General features: G+C 49.9%; 1 protein-coding gene across 3 annotated transcripts in view; it reads right to left on the bottom strand.

Moving 5' to 3' along the window:
* Window positions 1–26793, bottom strand: part of CEP295 (centrosomal protein 295) — a 510218-nt gene that overhangs the window by 33128 nt on the left and 450297 nt on the right. For all 3 annotated transcript variants that reach the window (XM_085621392.1, XM_085621393.1, XM_085621394.1), the window contains 2 exons: window positions 13062–13179; window positions 11288–11491 (listed from right to left, as the gene is read on the bottom strand). In XM_085621392.1, coding sequence (XP_085477518.1) covers window positions 11288–11491; window positions 13062–13179 — 322 coding nt within the window. The remainder of the gene's footprint in view (window positions 1–11287; window positions 11492–13061; window positions 13180–26793) is intronic.

Genomic DNA, 26793 nt, shown 5'->3' with positions numbered 1-26793 from the left:
TCCCACCAGAGTGGGGGTCAGAACCGGTGGGGGCCAGTTGTGGAGTACAGCAAGTGGCCTGGAGAAGCTCACAAAGGCGGTATGCCTTTGAAGCTTCCCCTGCCCATCATGGGGGAGGAGACCTAGCACCTTGCCCAGGATGTGCATTGTTGCAGGTCCAGGAGACCGGATGGCTCTCTACCCAGGGGTCCAGCACCATGTCTGATGTGTGGCAACCTAGGCAGCCTCTCAGACAGGACGTGGATTGTAGGTTAGGTTCAGGGGGCAACTAAGTTGCCCTCTGTCGTGCATTGTAAATTAAATCCCACACTGGCATCAGTGTGGGTTTAATGTGCTGAGAAGTTTGATATCAAACTTCTCAGTCTTCAGTGCAGCCATCATGGTGCTGTGGAGTTCGTGATGACGACCTCCCAGAACCATATACTCTTAATGGCAGCACTGCACTTACAGTGCCCAGGAATGGACCGGGGTACAGGGCTCATGCACCTGTACCCACACCACTGGCATAGGGCACCCAGCTAGAGGGGTGACTGGTATGCCAGGGCAGTGTGTGTTGTGGGCATGGCACACAGGGATGTGTGCCATGTCGACTCTCTGTTTTGTTCTGCACCAAGACACTGAATGAATGAATAGAGTTTTTATAAAGCGCGATGGCTACCCTGAGGCGTCCCAGCGCTAGCGCAATTAAGCATAACATAAGTTAAAGAGGGGAACTAGTCAGTGGTAGTAAACAGTAGCGTTTTTAACCCCTTGCGGAATAAGAGATGGTTAGGCTCTGAACGCAGATGGAGCGGGAGGGAGTTCCAGAGTCTTGAGGAGTTATAGGCAAACGATCGTCCGCCAGCTCTGGATCTCTTGATTTTTGGGACTGAGGTCAGAAACAGGGAAGCCGACCTAAGATGTCAGCCTGCAAAGGCAGTGTGTGTGTGTGTCAGGGTACAGGGCCTCTAAGGGTGGCACAATAAGTGCTGCAGCCCTTAGGGGCCTTCTCTGGTCACAAGGCCCTGGGTACCTAGGGTACCATTTACCAGGGGCTGACATGTGGCCAGAAATGCCAATTGGGTTTAGGCTTCATGCAGTTTTTAGGGAAGTAACACAGGCCCTGGGTACCTGATTGGCAGAAGCCCAGGGCACACTCAAAGTACATCAGCAATTCAGCAAAAAGTGGGGGCATACCATGCAAGAAAGATGGCACTTTCTCACCGCCATCGGGTGGCGCCGCATGACATCGCCGGCTTGGTTGTGACATCGTGGTCACCTATACAGGCACCAACCAGGCGTGCGGAATCACTTCTTTTTCACTTTTTCCATGCCAGAAGTGCAGAGCCATGAACTGAACTCACTATTGTGTGTCAAAACTAGGGCCCTGGAAAGGGGAAAAACCCTAGCCATATACATGAGTCAGCAGAGAAGGGAGGCATGGGTGGGTCTATAAGGAATCTTCAGATAATGCGTTACTGTCTCTACCAGATAATTATTGTCTCTACCAGATAATGCGTTACTGAAAGTAAGTAACTTGTTCATCTGATAGAGACTTCTAACTGCAGATTCCTTATCTTTTAATTGATACCCAAGCCATAGTTCCTGGTGGTTGGCTGCGGACAGATTTTGTAGACTAAAAAGTCCTGCAGGACTGAATGGGTGAAATGTCCGTCCCTACGCACTAAGCTGTCCAGGCAGTAGTGTTTTGCAAACGTGTGCAATGAAGCCCACGTTGCATCCTGGCAGATCTTCAGGACTGGTAGTCCATGAGCCAATGTCGTGGTCGCAGCCTCCCCCCTGATAGAATGGGCTCGTAAGCCTTCAGGAGGCTGCTTCCTAGCCAGGGCGTAGCAGATCTTAATGCAGATAACGACCCAGCGCAAAATGGTTCGCTTCTGCACTGCCTGGCCTTTTTTTAGCTCCCACATAGCCCACAAAGTGTTGGTCATCCACCTGAAATTCTTTTGTGCGGTCAAGGTAGAACGACAACGCTCTTTTTGGGCCAGACAATGGCGATGCTCCTCTTAGAAGGATGCGGGGGAGCAAAAAAGGAGGACTGTGAGACCGATTGACCCAGATGTAATGGGGTCACCACTTTTGAAAGGAATGAGGCACAGGTGCGAAGCACCACCTTATCAAAGAATGTCAAAGTAGGAAGGCTTGGATGACAAAGCCTGTAACTCAATCACCCTCCGGGCAGATATTATCACCACCAGAAAGGCTGCGTTGATGGTAACCTGCCAGAAGGGACAATTATGTAAAGGCTCAAAGGGACCACACATGAGATATGTGAGAACCAGATTGTGGTCCCACTGTGCCCTGATAAAGGGCGTAGGTGGAAACATGTACAACCCCTTTTAGAAAAGTATTTACAATAGGGATTTGAATAGGGAGGCTTGGTCCGGCAGCTGCAAGAAAGCGGACAGAGCAGAAAGATAACCCTTGAGAGTACCCAAAGCAGAGCCCTGCTGGGCAAGGGTAAGAATATAAAGAAGAATATTAGATAGAGAAGAAGAAAGAGGGTCAGTAGACCTTTCTGTACAATAATTTACACATTTTTGCTAATGGCAGGTGTATATCGTCTTAGAGGAGGGATGCCTGGGCGCTAAGTTAACATTGCACCAATCTCCTCTTGACAGAGGGAAGAACTGCTTTCAATGCTAGCCGGATCGCCCAAAGCTCCAAAAAGTTGATGTGGAGCCCCGACTCAGCCAGAGACCACTATTCCATGATCTTCACCTCTCCCAGATGGCTGCCCCATCCCAGTAGTGATGCATCTGTCACTACTATGAGATCTGGTATCAGCAGGTAGAGGGGTCTGCCTCTGACCCAACTGCGGTTCATCAACTACGACTGCAGGTCTTTTGCAGTTCCCTTAGTGATCCACTGCAGAGCCCGCATCTACCATCTGGCATAATTTACCAACAGAATACAGGAGGCCATGAGTCCCAGCAGCCCCCCCCCCCCCTACCCCGGAGTCATTCTCACTGAAACCCAGGATAGAGGTTTGGGAGGATAAGCCCAAAACGGCACTGTGACCAGAACAGCTCTGATGAAAGGGAGCACCTGAGAAGGAGTCAGATGTGGCTTTGGCATGTTTATACAGAAGTGGAGGCCACAGGTTAAAGCACTTCGGTCAGGAGATTAGTCTTGACCTGCAATGAGGGCAGTTCTAGCCCAAGAACCTTAGCTGCACTTTTTACCACCATGGCATAGGATGCTCCCTCGTCCTTAGCCACTGTTGGTGGAGCGAGCATGCCAGTATCTGGGGAAGTGGCCAGTCCACTGGCTTCCGCAAGTTCCCCATACCAGTCCAAATTCTCCGCAGTCTTCCTGATGTTTCATAGGGTCCATAGACCCCTCCCATTCCTTTCCTGAGACTAGCACATCTTCAAAGTGCTCAGGTGACAACATAGAACCCCTGGGTTCAATTGGTGCCGGAATTTGCGTCGAGTGATGTCGTTCTGGCTCTGTGTCATCGGGGATGAGGAGGGGGATGGCACCACCGATGGGCACCAGCGTCGCCGCAGGCATCGACTTCAGGCCAGACGCTGGAGGAGGTCGCGTTGGCATGACCAGCGTCGACCCGGATCCGGGATCAAATCCAAGAGACCCTACCAGTGCTGTGGCCGGAGAAGACTGCATCGAACCTGATGGGGCCCCTTCCGACTCTGCCGGGCCCAAGGCTCACTAGCAGGGTCTGCCTGTTCAAATACGCTGCGCATGGCCCGGTAGAACAAGTTACTTACCTTCGGTAACGATGTATCTGTAAGAAACATTAGTTAGTTAGATTCCTCACCTTAGAATATCCCCAGGCGTCAGACTGGATCCGGAAGATTTTTCGTCAGCAATACCCCTTGCGCGTCGCTAGGCGTCGTCTGCGGCTCCGCGTCCGTCGTCGGCGTCGTGATGACGTCGTCGGAGTACTTAGACGCCGCCCTCGCGCGCTGACGTCAGTTCTTGTACATAGCCTTCCGCGCCAGGAACGCAGAGCCATGCAAAGACCGACACTGGTGCCAAAAATAAAATCTAGGGGCCTGAAAAGGATAACCTTAACCCTAGATGTCAGTTCGCAGAACGGGGAGGATGGGAGGGTCGGTGAGGAATCTAACTAACTAATGTTTCTTACAGATACATCGTTACCGAAGGTAAGTAACTTGTTCATCTGAAAGAAACACGTTAGTTAGATTCCTCACCTTAGAATAGATACCCAAGCAATACCATCCCCGGTGGTGGGTCTGCGAACCAAGATCACACCAGAAAGTCCTGGAGGACAGAACGGCCAAAGAAGCCATCCCTCCGGACTTGGCTGTCAAGGCAATAATGCCTGGCAAACGTGTGTAGCGAAGCCCACGTCGCCGCCTGACAGATGTCCTGCAAAGGGACTCCCCGTCCCAAGGCAGTAGTAGCCGCCGTGGCCCGAGTAGAATGGGCGCGCAGCCCAACAGGAGGGTCCTTTTTAGCCAAGGAATAGCAGATTTTTATACACAAAACGACCCACCGAGAGATGGTTCGTTTGTGCACAGCTTTCCCCTTCTTAGCGCCCACGTACCCAACAAAAAGCTGGTCGTCCACCCGGAACTGTTTTGTGCGGTCCAGATAAAAGGAGAGCGCACGTTTTGGGTCCAGACGGTGGAGCCTCTCTTCCTCTTTGGAAGGATGCGGAGGCGGAAAGAAGGTGGGCAAGGTGACAGACTGCCCAAGGTGAAATGGAGTCACCACTTTAGGAAGAAAGGAGGGACGAGGCCGAAGGACAACCTTGTCCGGATGAACAGACAGAAAAGGAGGCTTTGAAGATAAAGCCTGGAGCTCACTCACCCGTCTAGCCGAGGTGATGGCTACCAGAAAAGCAGTCTTTAGAGTTAGAAGACGAAGAGGGCAATTGTGAAGAGGCTCGAAGGGAGCGCACATCAGGAATGTCAAAACCAGATTCAAGTCCCACTGAGGCATCACAAAAGGGACAGGAGGGAACGTGTGTGTAATGCCTTTGAGAAAGCGTGTAACCACAGGGGACTTGAAAAGAGAAGGCTGATCAGGAAGCCGCAAGAAGGCGGAGATGGCAGCAAGATAACCTTTCAGGGTGAGTAGCTCGGGATACCAGTATCTTCGTGCCCAATCCGGAGCCACCAGGATGACTTGGGCCCGGTCGTGCCTGATCTTCTTCAGCACTCTGGGCAGAAGTGGTATAGGCGGAAAGGCGTACAACAGACCGCAACTCCACTCGAGACGAAAAGCGTCGCCGAGCGAGTGCCGCCTTGGAAATTCCAACGCGCAGAACTGCTGACATTGCGCGTTCTCTTCGGTGGCGAATAGATCTAACCAAAGCTCTCCCCACCGCTGAAAGAGGCCTTGCGCCACTTCGGAGTTCAGACGCCATTCGTGATCCATCATGCACCGGCGGCTGAGTTCGTCTGCTCTGGCGTTCAGAGAGCCCGCCAGATGTTGAACCACCAGGGTGACGCCCTGGTGTTCCAGCCATGTCCAGAGGCGCAGAGCCTCCTGACAAAGGGTCCACGACCCCACCCCGCCCTGTTTGTTGCAATACCACATGGCGGTGGTGTTGTCCGTGAACACCTGCACGACACTTCCCCTGACAGAGGGAAGGAAGGCTTTCAGTGCAAGCCGGATCGCTCTCAACTCCAACAGGTTGATGTGGAGACGAGACTCCGCCGGAGACCAGAGGCCTCTGATCTCCGCCTCTCCCATATGGCCACCCCATCCCAGGAGGGACGCATCCGTCACTACGACATGCTCTGGTTGGGGAAGGGAGAGGCTCTTGCCCTTGACCCACTCGCGGTCCGTGAGCCACCACTGCAACTGTTGTGCAGTGCCCTCCGAGATCAAGACATGGTCGGACAGGTTGCCGTGATGCTGGGCCCACTGAAACTTCAGGTCCCACTGCAGAGCCCGCATGCGCCGCCTGGCGTGATGCACTAGTAGGATGCAGGAAGCCATCAGCCCCAGAAGCCGCAACACTAGCCTGACCGAAACCCGGGATAGAGGCCGAAAGATGGGAATCAGGGCCCGTATATCCCGGACCCGCTGTTCCGGTGGATGGACCCGGAACCGCGCCGAATCGAGAACCGCTCCGATGAAGAGGAGCTTCTGAGAGGGACTCAGGTGTGACTTCGGCACGTTGATGGAAAACCCCAGCAAATGCAGGAGATCCGCCGTAGTCTGGAGGTGGGAGACGACTGCCTGGGGCGAGCCCGCCTTCAACAACCAGTCGTCGAGATAGGGGAAGACTGGAACCCCTGATCTGCGCAGATGAGCTGCGACCACCGCCATCACTTTCGTGAACACCCGAGGGGCACTGGTGAGGCCGAAGGGGAGCACGGTAAACTGAAAGTGCTCTTGGCCCACCGTGAACCGCAGGTAACGCCGGTGGGCCGGCAGGACGGGGATGTGGAAATAAGCGTCCTGCAAGTCCAACGCTACCATCCAGTCTCCAGGGTCTAGGGCAGCTAAAACCTGAGCCAACGTTAGCATCTTGAACCTTTCCTTTCGGAGGAAGGCATTGACGTTCCGGAGGTCCAAGATAGGGCGTAGGCCCCCCTTGCCCTTCTTGGGAACCAGAAAGTAGTGGGAATAACAACCACGACCTACTTCTGGACTCGGAACGCGCTCGACGGCCCCCTTGGCCAAGAGAGCCGAAACTTCCTCGCGGAGAAGATCCAAATGATCCCCCGAGATACGGTGGTGCTGCGGTGGCATGGCTGAAGGGGTCGTCTCGAAGGGGAGGGGGTAGCCCCTTCGGACGATTTGCAGCACCCACCTGTCCGATGTTATGGACCGCCAGTGGAGCAGGTGATGGCGAACTCTGCCGCCCACTGGCGTGGTATGGGCCTGAAAGCTCGGACTAGGAAGGCTTTGAGGCGGATGCTGCCGGGGTGGATGTGGGCTGACCACGTCGGCCTCCATTTCCGCCACGGCGGAAGCCACGTCCGCGACCACGCGCAGGTTGGTTCTGCGGCTGGTGGCTTTGCGGACGTGAGGAGGCGCCCCTTCCTTGGCCACGAAAGGGGCGAAAAGCGGAGGTGTGCGCCCGCGGAGCCGCGAGGCCCAAGGACTTGGCCGTAGCCCGGGAGTCCTTAAAGCGGTTCAGCGCACTGTCCGCCTTCTCACCAAACAGGCGAGTGCCATCAAAGGGCATGTCCATGAGGGTTGTCTGGACATCCCCGGAAAATGACGTGGACCGCATCCAGGCGTGGCGGCGGAGCGCCACCGTGGTGGAAATCGCCCGACCCAGCGAGTCCGTGGTGTCAAGCCCACATCGTATGGCGTGCCGTGCTGCATCCCTCCCATCGGCCAAAGCCTGGGAAAGACGCGTCCGGACCTCCTCCGGACACAGGGGCAGCACGTCCTTCACCGTATCCCACAGGGAATGGGAATAACGGTCCAAGAGACAGGCGGTATTTAAGGACCGCAGGCCCAAACTAAGGGACGAAAACAGTTTCTTGCCGAACTGCTCGAGTCTCTTGGAATCCCGATCCGGCGGAGCGGTCGGGAAGGAGGATTGGGAAGTAGAGGCCTGGATAACCAGACTCTCGGGGGTGGGGTGTTGGGACAGGAAACTGGGGTCGCCCGGAGCAGGGCGGTGGCGCCTGGCAACGTTCCTATCCACAGGAGGAACTGTGGAGGGCTTGGACCAGGTGCCCTGCAGAACGTCAGTGAGGGCCTCGTTGAACGGCAGCAGAGGCTCAGTGGAGCTTGCTGAGGTTTGAAGCACCTCAGTGAGGATGTTAGTCCTCACAGCCACGGCAGGCAACTCGAGCCCAAGGGCCTCGGCCGCCTTGCGCAGCACCACAGAAAATGCTGCACCCTCCTCCGAAGCCACGGTCGGAGGAGAAGTGAATCCAGTGTCTGGCGAGGTGTCCAGCCCACTGGCCTCCCCCAGTTCATCTGCCCAGTCCTGAGAAAGCTGTGACTGAACAGCCAGAGGGTCCTCGAACCCCTCCCAGTCGCCCCCTTCTTCCGATTCCTGATAAACAGGAGGAATGATCGGAACCGGACTGTAGAGATGGTAGGACTCAAGCGGCGCCGGATGCGGCGTCGGCGGACGCCGTGCCGGCGTCGGGTCCGGATGAGGGCTAAACCGGGGTGTCGGCGTCACAGGCGTCGGCGGCGCCGGTGACGGCGTCGGTGGTTCAGGCGTCGGCGCCGGTGGAGGAGTGACTAGGTCAACCGGCGTCGACTGGGGCCCAGGCAAGGGCCCCGCGGGGACCTGCGGCGTCGAGACCGGAGTCGTCGACGGCGCCGGGGCCGGAGCCGCCGGCACGCGAGGTCGCCCAGTCGAGTCCGCGGGGCCCGAAGGCGCGCCAGCGGGCGTCGACGGCGGGACCAGGCTCCTCATGGCCGAGAGGAAGGCACTGATCTCCGCCGGCGCTGCGTCAGCCCCAGGGACCGGAAGGTATGGGGGCGGACGCGGCACCTGCGGCTCCGCCGGAGCCGCGGGGGTGGAACCACCCTGACCCTCGGCCGAGTCGCGCGACCGGCGAGGGGAGTCCGAAGAGCGATGTCGCCTCTTGGACTTCTTTGAGCGTTTGGACTTACCCGACGACTTGGAGCCGGACGAGCGATGGCGTCGGCTAGGGCTCCGCGAGCGATCCTTGGACCTCCTCCTGGACCGGGATCGCGCACGACGCGGAGCCGAGTGGCGAAGCTCGAGAAGCTTGCGGGACCGCTCCCGCCTAGCCTTCGAAGTCAGGGCCTGACAGTCGTTACACGACTCCGCGTCGTGGTCGGGGCCTAAGCAGTAGAGGCACCGGCGGTGGTGATCGGTCACCGACATCAGACGATGACAATCCTCACAAGCCTTGAACCCAGGCATCCTACCGGCACCAGATGTCGACAGACAAGGATCAAAAATGATCAAAAAGATTTAGTCAAAAAAGACTAAAAGGGGTAGCTCTCCCGGATCTGCGCTTACTGGCGCGGAAAAAAGAAGAACTGACGTCAGCGCGCGAGGGCGGCGTCTAAGTACTCCGACGACGTCATCCCGGCGCACGACGCCGACGACGGACGCGGAGCCGCAGACGACGCCTAGCGACGCGCAAGGGGTATTGCTGACGAAAAATCTTCCGGATCCAGTCTGACGCCTGGGGATATTCTAAGGTGAGGAATCTAACTAACGTGTTTCTTTCAGATAAATTATTTTATTTGAGCGGGGGTCGCTCCGGCTAACGGAAAGGGAAGGAGGCGCGAAGTCAACCAAGGCTCTGGCTCAGCGGAACCGTGCCTAGAGCATCGGTGCTCCTTACACGTCTCTCGTTGACGAACGACAGCCGAGGTGAAGATAAAGTCCACTTGGAGTTCTTCTTCTTATGCCTCAACCCAGAGTGTCCCGAGGACCTCAGGGTTGCGGGACCACTTCTTCGATCAGGACAGGGACCTCCACGGAGTCTGGCTCGACGGTGTCGACTGCCGAGCTGCGAGGAGCTTCATCGCCCACTCCCTCAAGGCCTTGGGAGCCATGGCCAAGCAGTCCGAGCACGACTGAGTCATGGTCGCATTTGAGACACCAGACACAGATGAGGTGGGGGTCGGTGACCGACATCATGCGGTGGCAGGCACCACACGGCTTGAAACCGGTCTTCCTCAAAGACATCCCTCGCACATGAAGATGGAATTTTTTTTCGAAATCGACAAAAGTTGAGAAGAAAATCTGTCAAAAAGCAACAGATGGGTAGCTCTTCCTGGATCAGATCTTATCTGGGCGGAAAGATAAGAAATGACGTCCGCGTGCCTGGGTGGTGCCTATATATGCACTGCGCCGTCATACCCAACGCTACAGACGCGGAGACAAATTGAGCCACCCGACGGCGCGACAAGGAGTATTGCTCAGCAAAAGTTTCTGGATCCGACCGGACGCCTGGGAAATTCAAAGGTAAGGAATCTGCAGCTAGAAGTCTATCAGATCACAGGTTTAGTATAATTAAGACATTTGAGAATGGGTTTCCCAACAAAGAATAAAAAGGGAGCCAAATGAACTTAAAACATCGTGATACTTTTTTCATAGACATTTTAAGCAGGAATACAGGAGTGTGCTTACGTTGAATATTTAGAGGATGCCCTTGCTCATGGTAGTCACTATATTAGAATTACAAGTTTAAATTGCTGATTGTAGGTCCAACAACCACAAGCCTCCAACAACATAAAGATACCCTTTTTTCAGTTTTGTTCACTGAGAGAATCAATTTTCCGCAGTATCCTTTGGATTTGTGAAGTGATGGCTAACCATATATTCCATGTAACCATTAGCACTCCCTTTCAGCATATACTATATTGTCTAACCAATGTAATGAACAAATATCTCTTTGAACATGACAGGATATGGAAAAACAAATATGAACTTCTAATTGCCATTGGAGAAATAGCACACTATATAACTCTAAAGAAGTTCCAGTACAACATGAATGAAAAGAGTAAGCTGGTATATGTATTTGAATAGAGTAAAGAAAAACATATACATTTGACTCTAATGACCTTCTCTTACGGATTTGCGATAAAGTTACTGAAGAGAAACACGTCAAAAAGAAAACAGATCCGTGTCACAGAGAGATAACTAGTTGCTTTGCACAATTTTCGAGTTCACGTTAACAAATAAAGTTCTAATTAATGGACTATAAAGGCCGTGTATAACACTTATTGGTAGCAGGAACTGTGGCAGCTGTCTCCTTCAGGGAGTGCACCTAGAGATTAAATTTATAGTGGAAACAATTTGATTGTCCAGTATTTATAACCTAAGCTGCATATCGTAAATTACTTGTTACTTTATTTTCATTTTCCCTGCCACCCAGTGCCGATGTGCTGTAATTGAGCAAAAGCCTCTGGTATTACTCACCAGACGTCCTTTATTGCCCTAACACTAGGCTGTCTTTACTCGCATTCAGTCGTGGCACAGAAAAAAGCAGTTTTACATTTCACAAAAGCATTAAACAGTTTTGTGCAATGCTACATTTTGCATCATCTATGTTATTGGATCTTAGTATTTATCATTTTTAATTTTCCAATCATTAAATTGTCACCACCACAACACAAACTGTATCAACACTCATTGCGAATTCCTTTTTTTGTCTTCTTTTTCCCCATATTTATGCCAACAGATTCCTTGGGTTTGAGTACTTTCTTCTCCCCAGTTTGTTTAGTATACATTTGCTTAAATAAATCCACACCTGCCATGGGCCTTTGAATTGCTGTCACTTCAAGTATCTGCTGGAGTATTTTCCTCCTTGATTCCAGAACCTTTCGGCACATGCTCCCAATCTTATTCTTTTAACCTTTTCCAATACATTTGCATGCTTACCAGAGCCAAGAGGTGGGTCAGTTTGTGCAGCTAGTTGTGGAGATTCTTTTTTTGATAGGACAGTTTGTGCAGGTTTCTTGGAATGTCTCGGTTTAATTTTTATTTCTTCAAGTCTTTTAGAAGATTGCTGAATGAAATCTCTTTTTTTCTTAAGAAATGCCTTTTGCAAATTTTCAGGTGATGATGTAACAGAAAGATGCATTACTGAAAGAGGAAAGGTTTGTAAAGTTTAGCTAGCCTACAGATAAAAAGAGTTAGATAAATCAGACAGAAATTGGCTGTCAGTGATAACGGTATCTTCACAAGAAAGAACTAAAGAAGACTCTCTGTAGCAGGATGCTACCAAGATATGTCAACTCTGATCAACAACTGTCTACAAGAAAACATCCACGTAGGAAAATTATTTCTAGAACTCTGGGCAATTATCAGAGCTGTAGGATAGTAGATTATTATTTGGGGTGGACAAGTGTACACCTCAAAGGATAAAGCCACTTCCTGCAAGATGTCACACAAATTAAATAAAATAAACCTGTGTTCAATACCTGTTAACCTGTCACAAAGCAGCCAGACTTAAATCAAAGGCAATGCATGAAGTATGTAAGCAGTGTATACACAGTAACAAATGTCACACAAAAACAAAATTCCACACCCAATTGCAATATAACGAAAAAAATCTTTTAAAGATGTAGACTGGGATCCAAGCATGATTTGAGGTGTGATAGGGCCCTGGTCGGATACAACAAGTGGCTTGGTCCCCAAGAAAGAATTGGAGTCACACAAAAACAAGTTTGAAACGTTTCAAAATGCCAAACGCAGAAAGGGGCTTTGTCACTTTTTGAGAAGAAATATCCTCCTTTCGTTGGGTGCTACTGAACTTGTAGCAGCTGCTGTGGAACCAAAGACCAGATACTTGAAACAGGTTGGTCCCACTGGAGCTTTATAAATTCATGGCAGAAAAATGTCCTATGTCCAAATTCACAATTGTCAGAGCTGCCTGGAATCTTGAACCGCCCTGAAGCAAGATCCAGGTCAGAGATTCAGCAAAATGCAGCCATCGTCACCCATACGCACTGTCCCAACATGCCTTATAATTTGCACACGTTCTGAGACCCCTATTCAATAGACAGTACTTGTTCCCCTATTCTTAATCATATCACAGACATCTTTATTCAGCAGTATTCGCTTTTACTGTGGCAATGGTTATTTCCAGTCAAGGACTAATAAGTACGAACATTGCGCTTGAGCCCAATACCTTTAGAGTTAGATAGGTACCATCTTTATATCAATAAGACTTACATTTTGAAGATGAACATTCCCATGTAATCCTTCCCTTTTGTATGCAATTAGACTATGAGGGACAACAAGTTTAAGCTTTTCATAGTACTGCTACTACAATGCCTTACAAACCATAATGAGCCTTTGCTGTTTAACCCCTTCAGTGCCCATGACGAGCTGGACTCGTCATGGGCTGCGGTGGCGCTGTGCCCATGACGAGTCCAGCTCGTCATGAACTCCGCCCGCTAATGCAAGGCGCGGCACTGGGCGGAGAAAGGGGCGGGCATGCAAGGGGTTAAAGTAAAAAGCAGTAGAATAAGATTGTTTATACACCAGCTCATTTAGGAGTGGCACACACTCAAAGCTCTGGATTTTAGAGAAGAATAACAAGAACTAAAATAAGACATAAAATAAATAAGTAGAGAAAATAACCGATTGTAAATAGCGGATGTGGCCGTTCCTATTTAGCTCCTGTTAGAAATCAGAACTAAAGGTTTACCTGCAAACTGCTGAGTTAACGGTGTATCTGTGCCAGGACTCTCATCTTGGGTCGAGGACTCCGGCAACCTGCAAATCCGATTCTCTGCGTCAGGTTGTGAAATTGTGAACCTATCCTCCTGTGAGGGAAAATATAGCACCACTTATAAAATACATGTACACATTACAGAGCCACTAACACCAATTTTCTCCCTTAAATTTTCATTTTATGTTTTAACTTTGAAAAATAACAATCCAACAGAATGTAAATCACTAGTTTTTATTTTCAATTCCCTGAAGCACAAAAAATAAAATTGTTCGCCTATTTTAAATTGTAAGCAAGTGCCAAAACTCCACTTTTCATTGGGAATGCAGAGAGAACTATTTTCTCCTTTGTACACAAAACATCTGCATTACCTAAAACAAAATGCAAAAGCAAACAAGATTTTTGTTTGCAGCCCTAATATACTTCAGTTTGGTATGATTTTCAGGACACAGACATTTGACAATTGGCTTGTTTCTATAGCAGACGTTTGTGATAGCTATGGTCTCCATTAATTTGAAAATTATTTGTAAGCTTCATTAATTTCAGATAAACATTGCCCAAACTGAAACAAAACACAAAAGATATAGGCCGTATTACAAGATGACTGGGGAGGTATAGCCAACACTCCCTTAGGGAGGGTGGAGTCTGGGAGAAACCATTCTAGGAAACAGAGGTCTAGTGTTTCTGAACCCGAAATTACGGGGTCCGTTAACACAAGATCCGGTTTTACCAAAAACTCTGTGGCATGGGGACAGGGGCAGAGGCTGCATGCCGAAACACATCCCGGACCCACCTTCCCCCTTCATCACTCCAGGAGGAGTAGGCATTGCTTCAAAGAGGCCACAGCTTCCTCACTTACCCGACACCTTCCCTGCCAATAGCCTGTGACCCGCACAGATGCCCCTACAGAGATTCATCACTTGCTCGGAATAGACTGAATTTATTCATTAAACTCTCTGGAATCAAGCAGAATCTGTGAAGAAGCACCAAATATTTCTAGGTTTGGCAGGTTATTTCCCATTCCAGTGAATTTAACTTGTTGCGTAAATTAACTCATGTAGAGATATACCCCATAATCATTATTTCTGCCCTGGTACCTCCCCGATGAGTTAACCGGGAATTCTGAATGGAGGTTTTAGTGGCAGTAGTTGTCCAGACCTGGACATCTATGGCTGCCATACAGACGTTAATTACACAATCAAAAACAAGGTTCCACAAACTTTAGCTCACCTTATACAACCATGATAATTATGGAGGTTTATGAAAATAATAGCATAAAGTAGTTGAAAGTCAGCAGGTAGAGCATTATCGAGATACATTTATAAAGACAGCAGGATTAGAACAAGTAGATTAGTCTATAATATTCAAAGAAAAGCATAAGGAGAAGTCTCTTCAGGTACGGTGTGGGCACCCATTAATGAGAAACTAATTTGCCAGATGCACCGCTGACCACAGTTGTCATAACTGTACAGGAAGAACAAGTAACTTACCTTTGGTAACGCTCTTTCTGAAGGAGACGCTACCTAACCATGGAGTCCTCACCTTCTGACTACTGCCCCCAGGCTTCAGTCGATCAGAAACATTGTTAACAGTACCACTGCACACCTGAAGGTGGGGCCGGCGGTTCTACATCAATGTCTTTCTGTGCCGGCAATGATGGGAGATGGCCTATATAGGCACCATCTATGCACACGGACATCAGCCTCGCCTGCACCCAGCGTACAGAAATTAAACTTGGGACCGTTTTAGGTGGAAAAAGAGCCAGTTCACAAAATAGGGAGGAGGGGGAAAGGGGTGGGGGGGTGGGGGGGGTGGGGGGGGTGGGGGGGGTGGGGGGGTGGGGGGGGGGGGGTTGGGGTTGGGGTTGGAATTCATTGTGGAATCAGCAGTTAAATAGAGTCTCTACCAGAAAGAACGTTACCAAAGGCAAATAACTCGTTCTTCTGATAGAGATGTCTAACCACAGATTCCTCACCTTATTATTAGATACCAGAGCAATACCTCCCAGGTGTGGTGGGTCTGAACCAGCTTAATCCAAAAAATTCTACAGTACTGAGCAGGCAAAATGCCTATGTGGCTGTCTAAAAAGTAGTGCCCACGTAGCAGCCTGGCAAATGTCCAGAATAGGAAGTCCATGTGACAACACAGTGGTAGCAGTCTTAGTTCTGGTGGAATGAGTAAGTAAGCATTCAAGAGCCTGCTTTTTAGCAAAGGCATAGCAGATCTTAACGCAGAGCACGATCCATCAAGAAATGGTTCTTTTCTGCACTGCCTTGCCCTTCTTTGCTCCCGTGAATATAATAAACAGCTGGTTACCAACCCAATGTCTGGTACTTTCTATGTAGGAACTGAGCTTTTAGGATCCAAGCAATGTACTCTCTACTCCTCCTTCTTAGATGGGTGAGGCGAAGCACAGAACGCTGGCAGGGTAATGGTTTGCCAGACTTGAAAAGCACTCTTCACCTTTGGCAAAAAGGAGGCAAGGGTCCTAAGGACCAGCTTGTCTGGTTAGACTGTGGTATATGGAAGGTTAACAGAGGGCATTGCAGCTCGCTCCTTTGCTGTGCAGAGGTTCAAAGGGATAACACATGAGAAAAGTCAAACTAAATTCAAGTACCACTGGACAATAAAAATGGCGAAGGAGTAATTCTTTGAGAAAAAGCATCACAACTGGTGGTTCAAACAATGTAGGCAGATCCGGCAATCGTAAAAAAGCAGACCTAGCCATTAGGTATCCTTTAATTGTGCGCAAAGCAGGGTCTTACTGGGCTAGGGACAACAGAAATAACACAAACTCAACATAACAATTTGGCATCAAGTGGCCCAACCTCTTTGGTAGTGCATGAGGCCACAAATTTGACCCAACGATACGCGTATTCAGGTGTAGGAATGCCTGGCTGCCAAGATAAAATCAGCAACCCCAGGAGGAAGGTCAAAAGCACTCAACTGCTGCCGCTCAATCTCCAAGCATGGAGGTGGAGGGTATGCAGTTTCAGGCGCAAGACCCTACTCTACTGGAGATTCTCCTGAAGGGGCATCTTGATCTGAGGACAGTTGCCCATACTTTGACGTCCGGGATATTAATCTCTGTGCCTAATTTAGAGACACTAGGATGACTTGGGCCCGGTCGATGCAGATCTTCTTCAGAACCCAGGGAAGAAGAGGTATCAGCAGAAAGGCATACACAGAGACCCGGGTTCCACTCTAAGCAAAATATGTCTCTGGGTGAGCCACATTAAGAACTTCAACATGCAGACAGAAATGCTGACATTGCACATTCTCTGTGGTGGAGAACAGACTGAGCCGAGGTTTACCCATTTGGTGAATAAACCTTGCACCACCTTTGGGTGTAATTGTCATTTGTGATCTGTAACTGGCATTCAAAGATCCTGACAAATGCTGCACCACTTAGAAAATTCCCTGTCGTTCCAACAACATCCAGAGACTGGGAGCCTTCTGGCACAGGGTTCATGAACCTCAGCTCTCCCTGCTTTTAGAAGTACAACATGGCATGGTGTTGTCTGTTAACACCTGAACCACCCTCTATTTTTATGGATGGCTGGAAGGCTTTCAATGTCAAGTTTATTGCTCCGAGCCCTAACAGGCTGAATTAGAGAAAGGCCTTCGCCGGAGAGTAGATGCCTCTGATCTCAACCTCCCCCAAGTGGCCAGCCCATCCCAGAAGCAATGCATCATCACTGCTATCCGCTCTGGGTGGCGTAGGGAAAGGGATCTGCCACTGACCCAATCACAGTCCAGTGGCCTCCACTGCAGATCTTTTGCAGTCTCCTCCGAAATCTAAACCTGATTGGAGCGATCACCCCGGTGCTGTGCCTACTGGGATTTCAGATCCCACTGCAGAGCCCGCATATGCCACCTGGTGTGCTTGACCAGTAGGATGCACAGTCCCAGCAGCCTCAGAGTCCTCCTCACGAAATCCAGAACCAAGGCTGAAGCATCAGGATCATAGCCAGATTGTCCTGGACTCTGCTTCGGGGGCCAAGAGCAAAACTGCACTGTGTCTAGAATGGCTCTGATGAAAGGGAGCATCTGCGAAGGAGTCAGGTGTGACATTGGCATGTGTATATTGAATCCCATTGTTGGGACAGAAAAGTCCTCAGCATGGTAAGATATGTGTACCCATACCCCGAGTGCCCAATTGTTGTCCGGATCCTTAATGCTGATTTGGTCATAGTCGAACATGAATCACGCCTGTGCACCATGACATATGCCGGTCTCACGGGTTGTGGTCTTGTTGGACAGAGAGGGGGCGCTCAAAGCCCTACCTTCATAGTACTGGAAGGCTACTGCCTTCAGCATTAGTTAAGTAGTAGGAGTGTGGTAGTGGCAGCATACCGTGTACTGATCAGTAGAAGTGAACAGTTCCTTTTTACCCTGTGTCACTGGAGTGAGGCCTACAGCCTCACTCAATGTAGGAAAGTACCACTTTTTGCATGGCTACCCCCTAACATTTTACCAGATACAGGATACCTACTTGGCTGAGTGTGCCCTGGTTCCCTGCCAATCAGGCTCCCAGGGCCTGTGTTCTTTCCCAAACACTTTACCTGTGTCTCCACAATTGGCACACCTCTGGGCCCCATGTAAGTCCCTTGTAAAAGGTACCCATGGTACCAAGGGTCTGGTGATCAGAGAGGGCCTCTGAGGGCTGCAGCATGTATTATGTCAACCCCAGAGACCCCTCACCTCAACACCCACACACTGCCATTGCGGCTGCATGTTTTGGTGCAGATCAAACTAAAGAGTCGACAGGGCACACATCCCTGTGTGCCATGCCCACCAACACTGCCTGTGGCATGGGTAAGTCACCCCTCTAGCCGGCCTTGCAGCACTAAAGGCAGGGCGCACCATGCCGCAGGTGAGGGTTTAGCTGCATGAGCAATATGCCCTTACAGTGTCTGTGCCATTCACAGACAATGTAAGTGCAGTGAAGCCATTTTGAGTACAGAGCCTGGGAGTTTGTCAGCACAAACTCCACAGCTCCATGATGGCTTTACTGAAGACTGAGAAGTTTGGTTCCAAACTTCTAAGCACAATAAACCCACACTGACACCAGTGTTGGCTTTATTATAGAATGCACTTAGAGGGGATCTTAGAGATGCCCCCTGAAAAACAACCTATTTCTAGTGTATTGACTTACTGGACCCTGCCAGCCAGCCACCACCAGACAGGTTTATGACCTCATGGAGTGAGAGCCTTTGTGCTCCCGGAGGTCAGAAACAAGGCCTGCTCTTGGTGGAGGTGTTTCATTCCTTCCCATGACAGGAACAGCAACAATTGGCTCTAACCTTGTGATGTGCTGATTTGGGCAGCTCCAACTAGTGGAGATGCCTGCCCCCTACCTGCCCAGGCCCCACTTTTGGTGGCAAGACAGGCATGTCCCCCATGGCCTGGCACACCCCTAAGGTGGCCAGGAGAAGAGGTGAACCCCTCTAAGAACATTCTCCATCTAAAATTTGAGAATTAGGCCAATAAGAACAGGGCTGTGCCCCTCTCCCCAAAGGTAGTCACCCTGGGGAACAGTAGCCATTAGATACTGCCCCAAACCTAACACCTTTACATATAGTATTTAAGGGCTCCCCTTAAACTTGTTCTTTAGATTACGATAACCTACGAAGAAGGACCAAAGAGCCGTGCAGCAGTGAAGACGACGACAACAACCACCGACTTGGCCCCACTCCTATCGGCCTGTCTCCTCCTCCAGCTACCCTGCTCGAAAAAACAGGCATGTTCTGCGGCCAGCACCTCTTCAGAGACCTGAGCTGACTTCAACATAGACTCCGTTCTTTTGTGGACAGGGACTTGTCCAACCAAAACTCCAACTTCAAGGCGACATCTGCACACTCTGCACTCGATGCCCACAGCCAGAGTTTGTGACTCACCTCTCCTGTGAAGTCTCCCTGGCGATCCTGACCTCATCTGCATCGGTGGGTAATCTCTCCCAAACTCCCTTTTTGATGTCTGCAGCCTCTGTTTGAAGGATGCCCCAAACTCTACCTGAACCTGCTGAGAAAACCAGACACCAAAAGGCCCCCTGCATCCTCCGCCCACCAACTTTGGGGAGCCCAGCTGACAGTGCCCGGGTGTCCCGCAGCTATCCAACTTAGCTGCCCAGCCATTTGTCACCTATGTCCAGCCTCCTGGTCCAAGCCTGCAGCTTCTTTCTGAAACAGACGACCTCCATTGGTAAGCATTGGGCGCCCAATGCTGATCTGCACCCTGCTGCCACTGGTGGTGTAACGTAGGTGCTGCTTTGTGGCCCCCCCTGTGCTCACCTCAACCCCCGGGGCATTTGGCCTATGATCATGGGTACCTAACTACAAACTGTGCCTCTTTGAGGTACCCCTCGGCTCCATTGGAGAACACTGGGCCCAGTGACCTCTGCACCTGGCCGCCCCAGTGTCGCTGGTCGTGCAGTACCTACCTGGTCTTGAACCTTACCCTGTGTTGTCATTGCTACTTTTACTAACTGTAAAACTTACCAGCAACAGGTGATTCTTGGTTCTAGAATAAAATAAAGTAACAACTTGGATACAAACCAACTGGTCTGGATTCAGTCTTTGAGTGTGTGCTATCATTTCTTGCCTGCATGTGTACAATAAATGCTTAACACTACCCTCTGATAAGCCTAACTGCACAGCCCAGCTACCACTAAATTGAGTGTAAGGTATTATCTAAATTAACCTCTGCCATACCTTTGGGGACTCACTGGACTGTGCACACTATGTCTCTTTTTGGCATAGTATATACAAAGCCAGCTACCTACACTCACAGTTTTAAAAGTTAAGCAGCTTTGTGCTCATTTCACCCTTGGAGTGCAAGTAGTGCCTCTGCGTTACTTGTATGTGTGCCTGGGAAGGGTAACATACAAGGAAGGCACAGTACATAAGTGGTTATTACGTGTGTGGGGTACATGTAGGCCTGAGATGAATAGCTTACAAGAGAGATGAGGTGCTGTGCAGTGTGTGCACAGAGACCGCATGTGCTAGGTGTATTGCGTGAAGTACAACACGTGAAAAGTGAAGAATGGTGCAGCAGGCACAGAGAGAATGATTGCTGGCAGTGTGTGTGTTTTAAAATAAATACACCCCGGTTGAAGATAGAATGGCTTCAGTGCTGAACAGTGTGCACAAATTGAATGTGTGTATTGAATGCATGTATAAGTATACATGTACAATGCATAGAGGTATTAGTGCTGAACAGAAAGTGTGCTATAAATGTACACAGAGTGCGCATGCCTGCCATGGTACATTACATGGAAGATCCTGGGTTCTATTTTGGAAAGCCTAGCCTGGTGAAGACATGAGGAGTAGAACAATCCCCATAGACAGAGTTGTGGATTGCTGCATTCATGAGATCTTGGAGGGGATATAGTGGAGAGAACATACTCCCTTTGTATTTCAAAGACGGCTCCGGGGGCTTGAACACATCTCAGGAACAGAGGTGGGGCTGTTAAGAGAATCAAAGTAGGACTGGGGGTCGAGGATTAACCGTTGATGCACACATCACTGTGACTGACATCCAGGTGTAAATTCTGGTCACTCCCATAAACTATGTTGTGAACAATCAGCTTCAGAGCTGTGCCTGCTGTGGCAGGCCTCTTTCATGAAGGAAGATAGGAAGGCGAAGTGTCCACACTAAAAGAAGCAGAACCCCAACATGAAACTTCAAAGACCCAGACTCTGAATTACATTTGGTGTCTGGAAAAGGACTATAAGGGAGGTTGAGTCCCCAAAGGATGCCATCTCCCAAGCAGCCAGATTAACTGAGTGAAAAGGAAAAGCTCTGCAAGACTTCTGCATGTGACCAGGACTGGGGGCCAAGGCCTGCTAGACTCCCTGCTGGTTGAGGGGACATCACCCAGGAAAACAAAGACAATCTGCTGTGGAGAACCAGCACATGCCAGATTGCCAAGACCTGTGTGCCCTGTGAGGAAGAGGAGAGCATTGGAGGGAGCAAGGTCTAGTGGGGAGTCTTACCTGAGGACACCATGTGCAAGGTGTAAGGATTTGGCTGTACTTGGACCATAGCCTGAGTGCAGGACTGATTTTAGTGACCCCCATATGCCAGGAGAGGGCTGTTGTACACTGAGGCATGAGTTGAGTGCCGTGCATATGTTGCTACACCCGTACCAGTGCGCGGACGTGACCCAATATGCCAGAGGGAGCCACTGGTAAAGTATTTCCATGAGTACAAAAACTTGTGACTGTCTGGGCCGGGGTGCTAAGGCTGAAAAAGCCTGAGTCCATATATACCAGGAAGGGCTGTCAGTACCAACATTGCTGAAGGAGAGACTGGGGCTACGACTTGTGGGTTGAACCCACACTGTGAGGGCAACGACCCTGACTTACCGCGAAGGACTGCCGTAGATGATGTTGCATCCTCGCCGTCTCCAGTCAAGAGCTGAAGGAAGCTGCTCCGAGGAACCTTGGCCAACCGGGAGCTGCTCAGGCATCTGAGAGACGCCCAGCAGCACCGCTCCAGAGAGACAGCCTGCGCCAGTAGGTCAGTGAGCGGCCCAACTTCTACAAGTTAAGCAGAATGCGCAGGTTCAGGTTAGAGGGTGCCCACTGCATCACTGAACTCCGCGAGAGCAGGTAAGACCAGAAATAGGCCATTTGGCCCCCGGGGGACTTGCTGCTAAAGGGCTCTGGCACCAAAAACACATTTGACTGAAATCCTGAAGAGTCAGAAGGGATAAATCTTGAGTAGTGCCTAATAGTTTGCATTCCCAGATGGAGCCAGTCATCAATGATAGGCCGGGCCCTGAGACCTCAGGAGTAAAAGGCCTCAACCACCACGGTTGGGCCCAGTTGCCCCTGTGTGCCCCCTCTGAAAGAGGTTCTGACAACCATCAATGTCAGGAGGTTTGCCATAGTCTGGAGATGGGGAAGTAATGCCTAAGGCGAGCCCGCCTTCAGAAACCAGTTGTCGATGTACGAGAACACTGGAACCCCGACCTCTGAAGATGAGCTTTCCTCCCATGAAACCAGAGGGGCACTGGTGAGGCCAAAGGATAGAACAGCAAACTGGAAACGTTCCTTTCCCACCATGAACCGCAGATAACGCCTGGGTGGCTGCAGAAGGCAATGTGAAAATAAGCATCCTGCAAGTCCAACTCTACCATGCAGTCTCCATGAACGAGAGAAGACAAATCATGGGCAAAGGTGAGCATCTGGAACATACACTTTCAGAGGAAGGCACTTAGAGACAGCCAGTATCATACATATTATTATCCAAATCTATCCCAAAAAGATCATGCATAAGGAGCATTGGAAATTGGAGTTTTGTTGCAGCTGTCCCCCCACTCTTTGCCCCCATTAGAACTACTAGGTGCTGGTTTTCAACTCTGTCATTTCACGGAGGGCAGCTAACCAGGCTCCAGTGCCAGTGCTCGGTCCCTAAAACAAGGTAAAATGGTCTAATTGTAGTACAATTGACATACACATTAGCACCCCTTTAAGGCCCTAATAAGTCATACCCCGGGTACCTATGGCATGGGTACTAATGAGGGTCCCCAAGGCTGCAGCATGTATTATGCCACCCTAAGTGATCCCCATGCAAATTGCATGCAAGCTGCCATTGCAGACTGTGTCATGGTGCAAACCATGAGTGAAAACACAACATGGTAATGTGCCATGCCAAAGTCACTGCATGTAACATAAGTAAATCACCCCTACAAAAGGCCTTGTAGCCCAAAGGCAGGTTGCATTATATCACATGTGAGGGCATATCTGCATGAGCAGCTATGCCCCTGTGCTGTATAGTTCAATTACTAAAGTGAACAGAGAAGCTTATCGTTGGAAGATGTACTGGGTATTGGTCATTACGAGTTACCCAGCTACATGATGACTTTACTGAAACCTATGGTGTTTTTTTATAGTTTATTTTAACTTTATTTATGAGTTTCCACAAATGAACAATAGGAGCATGATCGTTCACTGTCGCAATTCACACATTAAGAAACACGTATTCAAAGATGTAGAAGCATGTCATGCATATTGATATCCAAGAGTCCCGTCTGATACTGAAGAGTCCCATAATCACATTCAACCCCACAATGCAGGAGATCTCACCATCCGCCCAACTGTTGTCCATCTCTCCTGGTGTTTCATAAACATAAGAGCAGAAACTGTGGTGATAAATCATCATTACAAAAAAATGTGTTGTGTCGTGGATCAATTATGTTGAAAAGCAATGGTCTGATCATCCCACCCCAGTCGGGACTATGCCTTGTTCCAGTTGTGTAGTAGTGGGCTGTCTATGTGACTCACCATATGCCCTGAATGGACCCCAGATGTCCCTGGGGCGAGAAGTGGAAGGTAAAGTGATGGAGTATATCTCGCTATTCGTGTTGCATGATGCCAAACTGCCCATCCAGCTCTGTAATGTGGGGACTGACCTGCGGCCCCAAAGGATTGCAATCTCTCTTTTGGCTAAAAACAGACCAAGAGCTGCAAATTTTTGCACCTTTTTGGGAAAGTTGACCACATATCCCAGCAGCGCCACCTCTGGGGTGGGAACCAGGGACAGATTGATCATTTTGCCCAGGGTCTTGTGCGCTGCCTCCCAGTACGGCTGTAGGAGTGGGCAGGTGTGCAAAATCAGCATGAGGGGCTGCGACAAGTTGTGGGGCCTGGAATGATCTAGTCTATGGGATTTGGCCGGGGTAACATACATTCTGCGCAAGAATTTAAAATATAGTAGTTTGTGTCTACTGTTTAGGGAAATATCTTTTGTGAACTCGCAACATTTAGCCCATTGATCATCGGTGAGTGGATGGCCGAGGTTGCCTTTCCAGTCCCTACGGAGCCGGACGTCATTTACCGGGATGATTCCTGAGCAAGCTTTATATAGTTTAGAGATGAGGTGCACTCCTTATTTGCTTTCTAGGATCAGGGACAGAGGAGTAAATGATTTCGGGTTCGATTAGAAAACCAGGCAGAGTGGCGCGCAGAGCCGAACGTATCCGATTCAGCACAAAGTTATCCATAAACGTGGCGTCAGGGAAGCGGCCATCGTCCTGTACAGAGAAGGCCTGGGCATCAGGGTAGCGATCTCCCAATTTTGTAATATCAAATTTAGTTAATGTGCGCTGTACAATCCTCTCCCTAGTGATTGGAAACCAGCGGGCATTGGGGAGCGGAAGGGAAATGGAATACAGCGTGGCAGTGCCGGTGATTCGTCTCAGTTTCTCCCAAGCTCAACTGGGGGTGGATACGGTCTGAATATCATTTGGGTCTCTGGTAACGCCCCTGGACAGCACCATGGATAATTTCTCAGGGAGGACGAAGACAGATCCCGGACGGAGGAACGGGATCCTGGCATCAGGGTGATACCAAGCGTAGACATAGCTGCATTGGGCAACAAGTTAGTATAGGTGTAGATGCGGCACGCCGTATCCCCCTCTCTTGTAGGGGAGAGTAAGTACCTGCCACCGAATGAGAGCTTATTTGGCCCCCCCATAATAATCTAATAAGAAAGGATCTTAACGTCAGGAAAAAACTATTAGGGAGGGGTATTGTTATGTTGTTAAAAAGATATAAAAACTTGGGTCTGACCACCATTTTAAGGATCGCGACTCCGCCAGCGATGGACAACGGCAGCCTCAGCCACTGCTCTATTTGTGTTTCTAGGGCGCTGATAGCTCGCCCGTAGTTAAGGCATATAATTAAAGCTGTGTCCAGATGGGATGTGAATACCTAAATATTTAACGGAATCTGTGCACCATTCCAGAGGGAATTCATACTCCCACGGTTTGGTGCTGGAAGTCAAGGGGAAAATCACTGATTTGTGCCAGTTAATGCCGAGACCTGAATATCTACCAAATCTAACTATTTCTCTTATGAGAGGATCTAAATTGGCCTGTGGCTCCCTCACGTAAAGGACGGTGTTGTTCGCATAGAGCGAACCTAAAAGAGGGCCTGTGTTGAATTGTAAGCCTCGCAGTAAATGTTTTTCTTGAAAATGACGGATTAAGGGATCCATAGCCAGGATGAATAGCAAAGGTGATTGCGGGCAGCCCTGTCGTGTAACTCGGGATAATGAAAGGTCGGGAGAGGGTGCCGCCGTTCAGTCGGAGTCGTGCTATAGGGCGGCAGTAGAGCAATGCAGTAGTGGCAATGAAACCCACCGGCATTACCATACGGCGCATGACGGAAACAAAAAAGGGCCACTCCAATGAGTCAAATGCCTTCTCCGTCTCAAGTAGAATGGCAGCAGCAGGGGTATCTGGATTGATTCTATGGGGAACTGAGAAGAGAGTCCGAAGATTGAGCGATGTAGATCTGTGGGGGACAAAACCAGATTGAGCTAGGGAGATAATGAATTCCATCAATTGAGATAGGCGCACGGCAATAACCTTGGACAGGATTTTATAATCCAGATTTAATAATGACAGGGGTCTATATGACCCACATAGGCGCGGGTCTTTACCTGGTTTGGGGAGGAGAATAATGATGGCCTCGCGCAGAGTAGGAGGAAGGATCTGCTTCTCTAGGGCCTCCGCATATACTTCAATGAGTTGCAGTGCCAAAAGACTCTTGTATGTCTTGTAAAAATCTCCCGTGAAGCTGTCCAACCGAGGGGCAGAGCAGGATCAAAGGGCTTCAATGGTCCCAAGTACGTCAGCTTCGGAAACTGGTTCTGCTAGGAAATTTTGCATGTATTTCTCAAGGTATAATAACGCAATTTTGGATAAATAGGCTTCTTGGGCTGTGGGATCACGCCCTACTTTGGAAGTATAAAGGGCTTTGAAATAGTCAATAAATTCATCCCTAATGTCAGAGGTGGTGGTGAGTACTTGGTAAGCGGGAGAGCATAGTTCCGTGATGTAGGTTTTACTGTACGGGGGCCTTAGCATTTGGGCTAGCACACAGCCTGGCCTTTCCCCCTCACCGTACCGCCTAGCAGTTTGGCATTTGCCCAGAAAGAGAATTTCCCTGTAGTAGGCGAGGAGGGCGACACGTCGTCCCGCTAAATCCGAATCAAGAGAGGGCCCGATAACTGTGTCAAGTTCCGTCAGGCCTCGTTCTGTGCGGGATAGCGTATTGCGCAGGTCTGCTGAGCACTCCAGCATGTTTGGCGATGCAAACACCCCTTATTTACGCCTTGAATCCCTTCCACAGGACCGCCCAGGTGTCTGCCGACCCGGTGTTGATGGAGAAGTATTCTTCAATGGCTTCCCGTACTTCATTGTTAAAAAGGCCATCTAGAAGGGCGCGACTTGGGAAGCGCCATTGACGCTCAAATCCTTCCGGTCGGGGGACATTAAGGTGTAGCAGAATGGGACAGTGGTCAGAGTATGTTCTCGGAAGCGTCGTGAGAGAGTGAAACCAACTGGAGAGGCCTGTGGAAATCAACCAATAGTCGATCCTAGTCCAGGTGTTGTATTGGCCAGTATAATGCGTGTATTCAGTATGGGTGGGGTTGCGCGAGCGCCAGATGTCAGTAAGGAAAGTTGTTCGAAAAAAGTCTAACAGTGCCCGGCGGGCTTGGGGTTTGGAATCTGGGGATGTGGAGGTGCTGTCTAGTGCTGGGTCAGGGAGTAGATTAAAATCTTCCCCCCACAAGGAAAAATATAGGACCCAATTTTGTGAGCTGAGTGTATAGAGAGTGGACAAAATCCGGGGAGTCCGTGTTCGGGGAGTAGACGCATACAAGAGCTATCTTGTGTCTCATTAACGTCCCC

Source organism: Triturus cristatus, chromosome 8, assembly GCF_964204655.1.
Source record: "Triturus cristatus chromosome 8, aTriCri1.1, whole genome shotgun sequence".
NCBI classification, from domain to species: Eukaryota; Metazoa; Chordata; class Amphibia; order Caudata; family Salamandridae; genus Triturus; species Triturus cristatus.
The sequence above is the reverse complement of the archived record's forward strand: the minus strand, read 5'-3'. Positions and strand labels throughout refer to the sequence as shown.